Source organism: Haliotis asinina, chromosome 1 (genome assembly GCF_037392515.1).
Source record: "Haliotis asinina isolate JCU_RB_2024 chromosome 1, JCU_Hal_asi_v2, whole genome shotgun sequence".
Lineage (NCBI taxonomy): Eukaryota > Metazoa > Mollusca > Gastropoda > Lepetellida > Haliotidae > Haliotis > Haliotis asinina.
This window is the reverse complement of record NC_090280.1, coordinates 17106612-17120290: the sequence shown is the minus strand read 5'-3', so window position 1 is coordinate 17120290 and position 13679 is coordinate 17106612. Positions and strand designations below refer to the sequence as shown.

General features: G+C 39.0%; 1 protein-coding gene across 1 annotated transcript; it reads right to left on the bottom strand.

Annotated features, from left to right (window-relative positions):
- Nucleotides 1-385: 385 nt before the first annotated feature.
- Nucleotides 386-10485, bottom strand: LOC137298512 (glutamate receptor ionotropic, kainate glr-3-like). Its single transcript, XM_067830843.1, has 10 exons — nt 10398-10485; nt 8895-9073; nt 7851-7991; nt 4957-5110; nt 4593-4695; nt 4373-4460; nt 3629-3983; nt 3219-3433; nt 1217-1476; nt 386-614 (listed from the first exon to the last, which is right to left on the bottom strand). Exons 1-10 carry the CDS (start codon nt 10483-10485, stop codon nt 386-388), a joined length of 1812 nt encoding a protein of 603 aa, XP_067686944.1.
- Nucleotides 10486-13679: the final 3194 nt, after the last annotated feature.

Here is a 13679-nt window from a genome sequence, read left to right as displayed (position 1 = left end):
ACCATCAATGACTGCACGTGGTCTGATATGTGCATGAGCGTTGGATTGTCTCCAATACTTGCTGTGTTCACATATGTACTTATATATATAGACGGTGTTTGCATATATTCACATTTCATTTGTGTGGCTAGTATACTAGCGTTTATAACGTTATACCATATGCCGATATAAACAATACATCATGAAAAGTAAAAAGCTTCAGTATCATTACTATTCTCTTCTGATTCTTGAGAATCATCTTGTTACTGAGTGAGTTGGTTTTGTACGCAGTACCTTGCGTTTTAAAGAAAGGACTGACTAAAACATGATATAATGAAGCTACATTTGGGTTTTATAGGATCGTGTCTAACACTTCAAAGCGTCTGTGCAAGGAAAGCATCTTTAGTTACTGTTGAGTTCTTCTGATACTTGTTACTGAATGTGTTAGGTTTTCAAGACAAAGCACAACGATACCAAGTGCAGCTCCAGCACACACGATGATGAAGCCACCTCCGATCTGGTTTAGTGTGACTGACTTCAATTTTCTCTTTGGTGGACAATGTGTCCGGTTTCTCTTGACACTCCATTTTTCCCAGAATCGATCAAGAAGACCGACAGCACTCATCTGAGACATTCTGCCAAAAGGGAAAACAAAGATTTTTAGATACAGATGAAAAGCGAGGCTGGTAGAATTGGATTATAGGAATTTAATATGTTCGTTGATAATCGATATCCCCGCCTATCTTTTCATGTTTAAAGTGAGTGAGTGAGTTTAGTTTTACGCCGCACTCAGCAATATTCCAGCTATATGGCGGTGGTCTGTAAATAATTGAGTCTGGACCAGACAATCCAGTGATCAACAACATAAGCATCGATCTGCGCAATTGGGAACCGATGACATGTGTCAATCAAGTCAGCGAGCCTGACCACCCGATCCCGTTAATCGCCTCTTACGACAAGCATAGTCGCCTATAAATGGCAAGCATGTGTTGTTGAAGGCCTATTCTACCCTGGGACCTTCACAGGGTTTTAATGTTTAAAAAACATTGTATTAAGGTAGGAATGAAGGAGTAAGAATATACTTTCTAAAACGTCGTGTTCCTCAAAATATCGAAGTAGATATCCATAAACATTCTTGCCTTTATGTTTATCATTTTTCAATGCCATTACGAGACTTAAATTCGCATCATGTTTGTAAACTTTAAAGGATCGAATAGAGGGTTTTGTCGTAACTTACATGTTTTCCATGTCAGGTTTTAGAGGGGATCCCTTGGGCAATCCAAATGCTTGTTGTACAAATAATACTCTCTCTCGCAGAATCTCTAATTTGCAGTCATCAGCCATGTACTCCTCTAGTTCTGATGTGTAATGCAAATAGGCATATTTCTCACGTTCCACCTTTTTCAGATGATTTTCCGTCGAGGATTCCAAGAACACTGGGTCGTTGGCCTCTATCTTTGACCATAGCCTTCCATACAAACTTGATGGGTCATTTGTCTGATGATTAAAACGAAACGGGACAGAGTAAGGTGAAGAAAATCGCACCAATGGACGCCGATGTTATCGTTTGTCTGATCTATATTAAACACTGGAATAGAGGACCTTTCCAAACTAACGCCATATACTTAAAAACTAATAAATGTTCACCTAAATTGTACTCCGCAAAACATATGATTTGAGCCTATACGTTCTGAAACACTGTCGTTTTCATGAAAAGTGCCAAAATGTTCCTTTGTACATAAATTGCCTGTTCCCGACAGTTCTTAACTATGTCTGACCACAAATGAATCACATGTATCAGAATGGATCTGGTCTATTAGCAAAGATTGTATCAATTGCATTTTATGTGAGTGAGTGAGTGAGTGAGTGAGTGAGTGAGTGAGTGAGCCAACAGTAAAATTTAGCTCGTGACAGGACAGTATAATAACTGGAACATCACAGCTCTTCTGTTGTTTATATTGCCTACAAAAATAAACGTAATTTGTGTCTAAAATGGAACCAATAATGTTATATGGAGCGGAAATTGAAAAGATCATTCTGTGAGCATCCATAATAATCTGTTCTGAGAGAGTTCGTGCTAAGATATTTCAATATTGTTATTGAAATTTGGCAGTTTAATATAGACAGAACATTCTTATAGTTTCTACAGGACTATATATGTTCGAATTTGTATCATGATTAACAGGTTCCCCTAAGTAATGGATGGAATTACGGCAATTTTGAAGGAATCGCATCTCAAATGTAAACAAACGCAGCCCACTCGAGAAACAGTTGCAGCGATATCGGTAGTTTAGCGGTAATAACATAGAATCTTTGGTCTCGTGGTACATTATGATATCTGCCTCTCTCAAATGAGAACCATGCGTAAGAGTTACAATTGTAGCAGATACAGTACCATGGAACATGCTTCTATATTGATTTATAGAATACAAATTATGGGACTGTAAACAATCCTTAAATGTCATGTCATGAAAAGCTCTTAATCAGTCCCCCCGCTCCAATAACTGAAGGAATTACGGCAAATTTGAAATGTAAACAAACATAGCCCACTCGCGAAACAATTGCAGCGATATCGGTAGTTTAGCGGTAATAACATAAACACAGCGCCCCTATCGGAAACAATGTTGGTAATACTTGAAATACGCTCGGCCATCTTCGGTCGCGTAACACCTCATACCTGATTAAGAGCTTTCATTATTAATTATAACTTAAAAGCCTGGCAACGAAGAACAGTAAAATGAGCTGATGATCACAGATTTGTTAAAAGCTGATCAAAAAATTAAAATCATACACTAACAACTAAAGATATGAGCAAGTTAAGCTTTCATATTACTAGAGACCGTCGTCACGACTTTACATATCTGCATACGTCCCCTGCTTGATTTATACCATCCCTTCAACCACTGGCAACTGTAGTGAAACTCAGCCATACATTAAAATAGCACATACTGCACGATTTTAAAACACGTTGTATGAAAGACCTTTCTCATGGGGAGGTCAGCTGCTAGCGACTGTAGGTATTTAATAGCATCTAAAAACTACAAATAGTCTACGATTAACTACGATGCTAAGCAGGAATATTCTGTGATTGAATCATCTTAATGGGACAAAACTTTTAGGGTACTGCAAACCTAGTCAAGAGCGATGGGTTTTAATCAGAAGAGCCGTATGTCCGTAACAGCTCAGACACCACGGTATAAATACAGAACTAAACACGTTATTTAGAAGATTCAACACACCTTCAGAATATGATGTTCGATACCATGTTGTTGAATACCAACAGAATAATCACTGTCCAGTAGCCCCTCTAGGTCAGTGAACGGTTTAACATCAGTCTGTGCGGACAGAGCAGCGACGAGGTTGGCGCAGTAGACTGTAGTTATCACCATCAGCAACATCCACAACGACGTCATCAGCACCTTCCCTGGTAGGTTACTGGGATATTTACTAAAGCCTGAAAATACATGAGGCATTTAACAAAAGACTGATCACTCCTCTTCATTCTTTTAAAACATTTAAGTATGAGAAGCTTAAGTAGTTACGAAAATACAATGTATTGGAAAATATCAGTTACCTTTTTAGATACACATAAAGGTCCCGGTTACTTGATGAAGAGAGTCATTTATCATACATTTCAGTTAATACATACCCTGCTTAAACAATGATCCAGTGACTTCCCAGCAGGAATGAAACAGATTCTGTTTTACTTTCATTAAACAACAAACACCCACATCTTCAGACTCAGCAGGCGTTTTGTTCAAGAAGATATCCACACTTTCGAACAGAGCAAAGAGCAGTGGGCAAAGTCCAGCAATCAGAACCAGAACGAGGTACACGTTGGGTCTGAGTGGGAGCACCAAAAGATAAAGAGAACTACTTCCTTGTTTGTCATGCTTTTTATATAAAACGTCAATGTACTCAGTGCTGATTGGAGGATATATATAGTCTATGAACATAGAACGGCCTTCATTTACTGTCAGGTCACAAGCAGCAAGGTCCACTTCCTGCAAAAGTACAAACACAATTAGGCATTGTAATATATAGATCTTTTCTTTCTAACACATGTTTGTCCTCAGCTTATAGCTGGAATATTGCTGAGTGCGGTGTAAAACTAAACCCACTCACTCATCCTCAGGAGTACCATGGGTAGTACAACCCAGAACAGGTAAGTTGTTGTGTCACCTGATGAATATACTACGGCTTGTTACTGACAGGTTCATAATTTATCTGACCATTATGACACATAATTAGGCATCTATCTTTGCAAGTGTCGAAACTTTCTTCTTCCTCTTTCAACTCACTCTTACAAAGAGGCCCCTTATTTGTTTAGTCTGTCCTCAGAAAACTAGAAAACAGCAGTCCGCGAGGTATTTATGGTCAATGTCCAAATTACCGTTCTGTTTAGCTGCCCCACAATTCCATCATAGGTGTTGTTGACAGGAAGTCCCCACGACTGATCCTTGGGTTCAGTGATACTGTAACTGTCAACAGAACTGTTTTATACAGGGACTACACTACATTGGGACAAGCGAAATAGACTCACCCTTATTCCAAGAGGGTGCACTATGAATTAAATCTATTAACAGAATGTAATAGACCTGACAGATCCTCACGTGAAATTCAGAAGATCGGCGATAGTGTCCAAGATATCTATAGCATATCCCGTATACCGTGTCGTTCCATTGTTGACTGACTTCACAATGTACATCGTTGACTGTAACCGAAACAGAACATGCAGCATGCTTGTACATTAAGTCTGAAGCAAACAAAGACTCTTTCACACGAGTTTCTCAGTGAAAACATTCCGTCTGAAAGAACATCAAAATAGAAAACATTTTCTCTAATTAAAAGCGTATTCTGATACATGGTGAACAGTGTCAAAAGTGAGTCATTAGAAGTAATGCCTGTTCGTCAATGCGTCTCTGTAGAATAAAACATAACATTTATTTTGGTCATGAATAAACACTGTTACCTCATCAAGAACGGTCACCAGCAGATGTCGCTTGTTGTAACCATAGGCAACATTAGGAAAATAGCATTTCATGGTGGTTCTTGAAGTACAGTCCGCTACTGGTACCAGGTCGGTTTCAGTAGAATGACGTCTTAAGGTGAAAGCGTTCTGTATCCAACACTAGGAAACGAGATAGTGGAATGTTGTCACATTTCATGCCCTTTTACAAAAGTTATTTGGGATGTATTTTGGTAGGGGCAGTTATCATCCTTATGGTGGGAACATATCTCCCAAACACATATTTTCACCCCTGTGGAAAGCATGCATTTAGCTTTCCAACTGCTATTTAAGGTCAGAATACTTTAAGTCAATCACAGTTGAATTTCACTGTCAAGGGGAATTCTTAGGAGAAGGCCTTTTTGTGAGTATGCTTTTGTTTCTTTAAAGGAAGTTAAATGAGTAATTTATCAATTGATGGTGAAGGTATAAGAATAACTGTTTTGTTGCAATGCTGTATCTTGTACATGTTTTGAGTTGCGTCATGGACATTATTTTCAGACGTTTATTATCTTAGATGTATTGATATGACATATTGTTGGGTTATCACATGACTAGCAAGTAGGTATTTTGTTATTTATTTCAGGCTTGAGGGGAATTGCTCCTACATCTGATTTTATAACTCAAGATTTGTCATTTATGCATTTACACGCCTGTGAACTGTTTCTGTGTTTATGGACCAGTTTCTGTCCTTGTGCTTATGGAAACCCAGTGACTTTGTGAACACTTTTCCTGTGTTTATGGAACTTTGTGTGGACTCATTATAATTGTTAGCCTTGCTATGTGAAAGCTTTTGCATAGTTATTGTTACATTGATTGTTATCATTCTCTTGTGAAGAGTTCCTCCCCTTTAAAAACAATCCAAAAGGAGGCTGTATCATAATAAATGTATGTAGCCTAAAAGGTTTGGGTTTCATTTGTGTCAATATGTGCTGATTATCCACAAGGTCTACTTTTGGTTTGTGACAAATGTGGCCAAGTGATGTTTTAGGTGTTATTCGTTTGATAGCTTATGTTTCAATTTTAAATGAGAGAGTTAGCGAGTTTAGTTTTACACCGCACTCAGCAATATTCAGCTAAATGGTAGTGGTTTGTAAATGATCGAGTCTCGACCAGACAAGCCAGTGAACAACAGTGTGAGCATCGATCTGCGCAGTTGGGAACCAATGACATATGTCAACCAAGTCAAGGAGCCTGACCACCCGATAACGTTAGTCGCTTCTTACGACAAACAAGCGTTTGCTGAAGGCCTGTTCTACCCCGGACCTTTGCAGATCTTCAGTTTTAAATATTTGTAAAGAGTTATTGTATACTTTTTAGGTATCAGTTTAAGTTTAGAGATAAAATATAACAAACTCATGGAATTACTTAATCAACAACAGACACACCACTTGGTCAGGCTAGATTCTGATCTATGCGCTTACACTCTGCAAAAGCTTCTTTTGTCCTTGTGCCTCAGTTTGTCTGGTCAGCTTTTCCCCCCTGTAGTCTGTTCAGCATTAAAGGTGGCTGTCACACATGACATGTTGGCAGTCACTTAGATCATTACCAGAGGCTCAGATCACGACAGTTTATCCTATTGTGGGACATTTCTGTGATATAATTATAACTTTTTTTATCCAGAATGACCCGTGATCCTTGAGAAGTCAAGGCTGACTGCATACGCAGTCGTTAGATTCTTTGCCACTCAGTGAGGTATCGAACACTTCTTTTCAATGTTTGAATGAACATGTCATGTCATCTGTGATCGCAGATAGCGTTTTGCTGTGTATGCTACACCCACCAACATTTAAGCTACTACAGAAAACACATGCAGTTATAACAATATATAGAGGTTATTACATGAGTACGTGTGTCATACGATTTATACAAAACAAGTGGCAAGACATGATTTTACACGAGTTTCCGAAAAACTGAAATGTCAAGTGTTTCCTTCAAGGCAAAGTCTATCCCACAAACCCGCAGCTGTAATGACAATCCGACGAAATCCTACCGGTACAACACCTACCCATTATGGGCAATACATACTAGCCACATAAAGAAATTGTGCATTGTCAAAATATTATCCCAATTGATAAGTACGATAACAATGTCAAAGGTACATATAAACTTTAATGGAGGGATCATGAGACCATAACAGATCGGGAGAATTTCAATTGCAGTGACGTCACGAATCCATTATCTGGACACAGGTCTAAAGACCATGTCACAAGCCCAATAACGTTTTCCACCATGGACATTGGAAACAGCAGTGCATCGAGGACGCATAGTGCAAGGAAGGCTTGTGGGATGTCACGTTTATGTTTAAGTCTTTGAACGGTCGCAAGAACAGGGGTTGAGCTTTCCAAAGTGACAGTATTGTGTGGCATTCATTTGCTCTGCTTCTCTTTCCATGAGTGCACGTGCAATGGCACGTCTCAAGGACGAAACCACTGACGTCACGGCACATGGCACGTGCAGGCATGTTGGATACATGTCACTAATCTCTGAGTTTAAATCCTTATATGTCTACACAGATTTGATAATTTAGATTTTGTATGCACAGTTTCTTTATGTGCCCAGTATATAAGAGAATCGTGACTGTAAATGGAAGGTTATGTTTGTAAACTGATTATCCCACCACTACGTTCCATCGTAATCAGCTGGATATATGACATCCCCGAGCTGTGACGTTGTACAATTCATACAACAGGATGACACATATCTGTTGTAATTGTTGTACACATATTTCAGTGTTGTCACGATGGCAACTAATTTATATCGTTGCTAAAGCGAGAGGACATACACTGTCGCCCAAGGGAAACAGAACCATCTACTGAAAATCATCTCAGACCTAATCACAACTTCCTGTTTAGATACACACCTTATGATGACAAAGTAGAACCACATTTTCCAAGTACAGGGCCTGCAGTTCCGGGACATCTGTTCCTTGATGGAGAAGCAGCCACTTTGAATGATGTCGGAAATCTGTCATTCCCTTTGTCTTTGCATCAAAAGAATCAACCTGCAAGATAGAGTCAGGTGTTTTGGTTTCAATGATATGATATATGGCAATGTGGGTTTGCATGAATGAAGTGCATATAAATATGCAATTGTGCACAACAAAAAAATTGCAGAAACTAAAATTCAAAACTAGTTAAATAATAAACATATAGCAAAGCATTTTGAAATTTGATGCCATGTAACAACATATGAACTTTGCGCACAATGAATTTAATCACTTTGGCATGCTTTTTGACACCTGACTGGAGAACGGTTGATTATTCTCCGGCCTCTGAATTTTTCGGAAAATACGCCAATGTCAATGTCAATGTCCGCGTCGTGGGTATGTTGGAGATTGGCCCAAAATGAAGTGGCCTGAGATTTTGGTGTCCATTGAAAAATAATCTCATATCATCTCTCTTTTCAACATGATGGGAGAGATCCACGAGTGACGTCACGCCTGAAGAAGCTATTGAGCGATTGAGGGAACACAGCATCCGGCCTGCAATACGCCCGTTTTGGTCAAACATCATTGACAAGTAGGTCTTGCAGGTAGCATTTTGGTGTCCATCGAAGAGCGTGAGACGTTTATAACATGACGGGACCACGAGACATTTATCAGCCGTCCACTCGTGACGTCACGTCAGCAAACCATTCACATCCGGCTGACACTTTAAAGGAATCGGTTCCAGATGGCCAGTTTCACTGTTTGACTGTTTGGAGTATTCCTTGCTTACGTCCAATCAGTTCCCGGGCTGTACGGAACCGACCGAGGGAGCACAACATCCGACCCGGCGGCAATACGTCCAATTTTGTTCCAACGCCACCGACAGGCACCTCTTGTTTGATGCAGGCAGCATCTATTGTACACGAGGCAAGACTGAAATGATAAGTTTTGTTCTTCAACAGAAAGGTAAATACTAACCGTCTTCATCAGCTCGGTCACATGGTCTTGACTCATAGAAGCAACCACGTGTATGTCAGGGAAGAGAGACTCGTGGATTGTCTGTAAAGTTTTATTTGTGTCCACGACACTGAGGTCAAACACAAGAATCTGGGGACTGTTGGTGAATGACTGTGCAAGAGCAGGTACTGGACAGTCTTCTGCAAATAACCAAAACGTACACTGTATATCACTGTTGCGGGTACATTTGTTGATTTGTGCGACTCATGTTATAATTATTTTATTCTTTTTTTAATGACACTGTGCTCGCTTTGAGTTTATGTTATATGGATTTTCTGTCGTCCGCGTATCTGGAAACAGACAAATAATACTTTTTTTAATGGAAGTGTACTCTGACTGGATTAGTCAAGTGTGTCCAGATAAACAGTTAAGAGGAACCCCGGTTGTTTACAAGGTTACGCAATTACCGTTCTTTCCATGAAGCAAAATAGCAACTCTTTCCCACTGAAGTCTTTGGAGTACATGGTGAAAGGGTTCACCGCTCTCTGGAGTAACTGTTGAAAGACCTGAGACAAGGAGAAAATTCAACAGTTAATGTTTGATGAATATTTTGTTAATATTTTGAGGTATATGTATAGCATATGTTCTGCTATTATGACAACATACTCTATACAGTCTAGTTTTTATTGACCATTTAGACCCTCTAATTTGAAAGTCGGTGTTTTAGCAACAGTTGTGAAGTGTCTGAGGTTCGATTCGTTCCATACCCAGATTGACAGTGTCAGTCTGCCACAATCTGTGCCATTGCCTTTGCATCTTGGTAACACATTTTTCTCTAACTGCCCACATGAGCAGTGACCACTAACACCTGTACTCGCCACAGGTTCATGAACGTACAGAGCCCAGTTATCAAATTGAGTATATAATGTCGGTTATTCAAGTACTCGTATTACCTCCTGTGAGTGACAATTATATTCCCTGATAAGCCGATTGTTTTTAGGCAATGGCAATGAGATACTGATCTACTCTTACGTCCTACACATGAAATGGAAGATAACAATTAAAAGCATATGGAAGTACAATCCGGTTTCATCACTATAGTGAAAATATAACATCACCGTCATAACACAGAGGCCCTACTGATGCAATCTAGACAGGCTCTTCAAATGACTTTAAAACATTTTAACGCCCAGTCAAAGAGCGAGGGTCTGGAGGAGGACCATATTCATCTACAAGGCCAACGGACACACTTAAATAGTCAAGTAACGTGTAAAGGATCCCAGACCATGTACGAGGTAACTCGTGAGGGTATGTTGGAGGGGAGAAATATACAATGGATTCTGTGTACAAGCACTTCAAAGGCGGACCGCACTTATATGTTGTCTTATAGCGTCTTATAGCAAAGGTCCCCAAACGGTAGGTTTAGTCACCTGATGGTGTCAGATTATATAAAAGTAGACGCCATCTTGACCTAAATTACAAATTTGACTTAAATGTAGGCAGTTTTAAAAAGAATAAACTTACCATGAGCAATTGTGTCTTCAGGCATGAAAGTTACAACGATTGTGAGAATAAGCTGTCTCATCATGGCACATGATTCCCTGTCATCCATCTTGAACAGAGAGTGTTCAATATGTCCCTGGATATGAGCGATATTTAACTTAATGGCATGTAAGTTTGAGATTTCGGTAAATATTTCACTTTCGCATTCGTTGCCTTTCTGTTCATCGTGTGTATTAATAGATCAATGTTCATGATCAATGCATATGTACACGGGTGTTAAACACATACAACACGTATAATCGAAAACAGTATTGTGTTTGTATGTATAAAAACTGTAAATGTTTTACTAATTTTCTATATTTGATTTTAATAATAATCACCTCTTAATGGACCTATACATTCTTGAATGTACACTCGACTGTTTTGTCTGTTTTTTTATCTATAACCCCAAGTCACGCTTTAGTGTTATTTTCAGTCTGTCACAATCAAGGGAAATAAACAGTTGCCTGTGTTGATATATCAAGCTGACGCAATACAGTACTTACAGACTCCATGGTGTTAGTATCCAGCCGTTATCATTTTATCAATAGATAGTTAATCACCGTTTTCAGTTTTCAGTGTGTCCCGCATTGTTGTTGTGACAGTGCACAATTTATCTTTGTATTCTTCATATTTGTATATTTTTTTGTATGTATGTATTTTCTATATGTTTGCCACTTATATCTTTCTGTGAGTTCACATTCATTTTGAAGAGTTACAATTTTGAAATGCCACATTAATTAGCCTTCGTGTCATGGTTCAAACTGATGTAACGCACCTGGCAAGAATAATTAACACAGGCCATATACCATTGAACATGTCACTCTTAAAACTCAAGCTATTGTTTATTGCACCAGTAAATGTCTTAATGACACGTGGTATAGACATCCAGACCACAACTGCAATAAATCCAGTCTAATTAACCCCAAGCTAATTAGCCCCAACTACTGTTGTCACGGCCAGGTGACATCAGCTGTAGGAAGTTGTAAAACAAACCGTAATTAAGTCGGTGTAATAATCCTGTCACGGTCACGTGACTACCCTTCCAAAAATTCATTTCGGCTTGTTCAATCAGTGACCAATAGTAAAAATATCTGATCTTGGTCAACCAATCAAAATGGTAATTAAAACACCGATTGCACCTTTTAGGCCAATCACAAAAGAATTCCAACATTGATCAGTGGTGTTTCGGCTATAAAAAGAGTTCAGTGATTTCTTGTCTACACACTTGACCTCACAATAAATGTTGAAACATCTCCCTGACTGATCATTGACTTACGGAATTCTACATTCTATTTAAGGTAAGCTTTCTTGTATAACTCTGATATTATATTATTTAATGCCATGACTAAAATGTCTTATTTATGAATAGAAAGTGGCAATATCATGTATATAGTGTCTTTGCATGAACATCGTCATGCATAATGTCAAAGTCGTTACTGACTATGTAATATTGTCTTTGCATGAATATCATCATGCATAATGTCAAAGTCGTTACTGACTATGTAATATTGTATTTGCATGAACATCGTCATGCATAATATCTCAGTCGTTATTTGAACATGTAAGTGAAGTAGATGTGCTGTCATGGATTAGTTGTGCCTGTGTTGCACTCATGTATGGACACATTAGATGTACCTTGCATCATCATTATGCTAATAGTGAACTAAAGTGAATATTTGGTTCAATAGCAAATATCATTTATATATGTTTTACATAACGACAGCTGAGGCACAATTGAGATATGTGTTAAAAGGATTTGTATGAATATACTTTCCCATTGTGATTAGTATTTGATGTTATGTTGAAAAAGGAAATGTTATAACTGTTACAGATTTAAGCTCGACCATTTGAGACGCTAATTCCCCCTCAAAATGTGTATATTCGATTATTGTTTAAATATCTTTTATGTATATGTATTTATGTATTACACACTTGACCTCACAATAAATGTTGAAACACCTCCCTGACTGATCATTGACTTACGGAATTCTACATTCTATTTAAGCTATAAGCTGGTTACCCCACACGAACCAGTTGACATTGTTGATGACAACGACAACGCATAGACGACACAAACTGATGGAAGAAAGCTTGTTTAATGACGTTCTATACCTGAACCAACACTTGTTCCTATCCAGCTTAGTATACAGTGACAAGATGTGTACTGGACCGTGATATGTGATGATACCCCATACCATAATGCCTTTCGTTACCAAACTGTCGATGCTGAACAGCGTCTGCGTCAGCATACTATTTGGCATCGTCGTCTGTTCACCTTTGACCTGCCATATGAGCTCTCCAGAAGAAATCTCGACTCGTTAGTGAACAAAACACCATCCCAATCTTGTCTCATGTGGTGCAGATGCTGCATGCACTAAGCGAGCCATAACTGTTAGTGACGTTTACAAATTGGACGTATTGCAGGCCGTCGGTGCCGGGGTCAGCCGAATGTGGTTGTCTGACTGATATGACCTCATGCGTGGACGACAGGTCTGATGCAAATCTCTCCCATCATGTTGAAATGTAGATGTGAGATTGTTTTTAGATGGACACCAAAATTGCTGACAACTTCTTTCTGGGCCAGACCAGTCTTCGGCATGCCCAAGGCGCGGAGACGCGGATTTTCAGCAAGCTGTGGCATGAAGTACACAGTTTAAGTTGTAACTAACGTTTATTTCCCACAAAATTCAAAGGTGTCAAAAACATGCTGAAGGTGACTAGGTTTTTTACAAATCTTTTCAAATAACTTTTATGCAACTGTATCTTATGCACAGTTACGTTTACTGTTAGTATATTTGATTCCAGTGGAAATAAAAGGAAAACAATATGTGTAGAAAACTGCCGTAATTATTTGGATGCTTGAAGGCTCGGATAACCCTACGTACATCAGGTACAAGGGAGAGACAGACCTGTGTCACGTGGAATGGAATCCCAGTTGGAAGACAGAAGTGTGTTGATGTTTTGGTATTGTTTTGAATTCATTGTGGAATAACTGATACAGACTGAACATTCTTGTGCCCTGACAATTGCATGATTTGGTGAGTTGGAACACCTTTGTCAGACAAAGTTTGAATCATACGTTTCATGGCGCTGACCGGGTTTTGACAGTCCTTCAATATACTGCAGATACTCACGGCCCTCTAAATCAACGTTTAGTTATACATCACCCCGTTGCATACTGCAGATCTCAAGCCAAAATAGACCGCGTTGTTCCACCATAATGAAACCCGACGTGCTATTTTCTAGTTGGCCACATTGGAC

Excerpts from the sequence above, each read along its gene's own strand:
- LOC137298512 (XM_067830843.1), bottom strand. The coding sequence starts at position 10,485 with ATGGATGACAGGGAATCATGTGCCATGATGAGACAGCTTATTCTCACA. Across the intron at positions 7,992-8,894 it reads TGACCGAGCTGATGAAGACG|GTTGATTCTTTTGATGCAAA; the intron begins GTTAGTATTTAC and ends TCTATCTTGCAG. Across the intron at positions 1,477-3,218 it reads TCGAACATCATATTCTGAAG|ACAAATGACCCATCAAGTTT; the intron begins GTGTGTTGAATC and ends TTTAATCATCAG.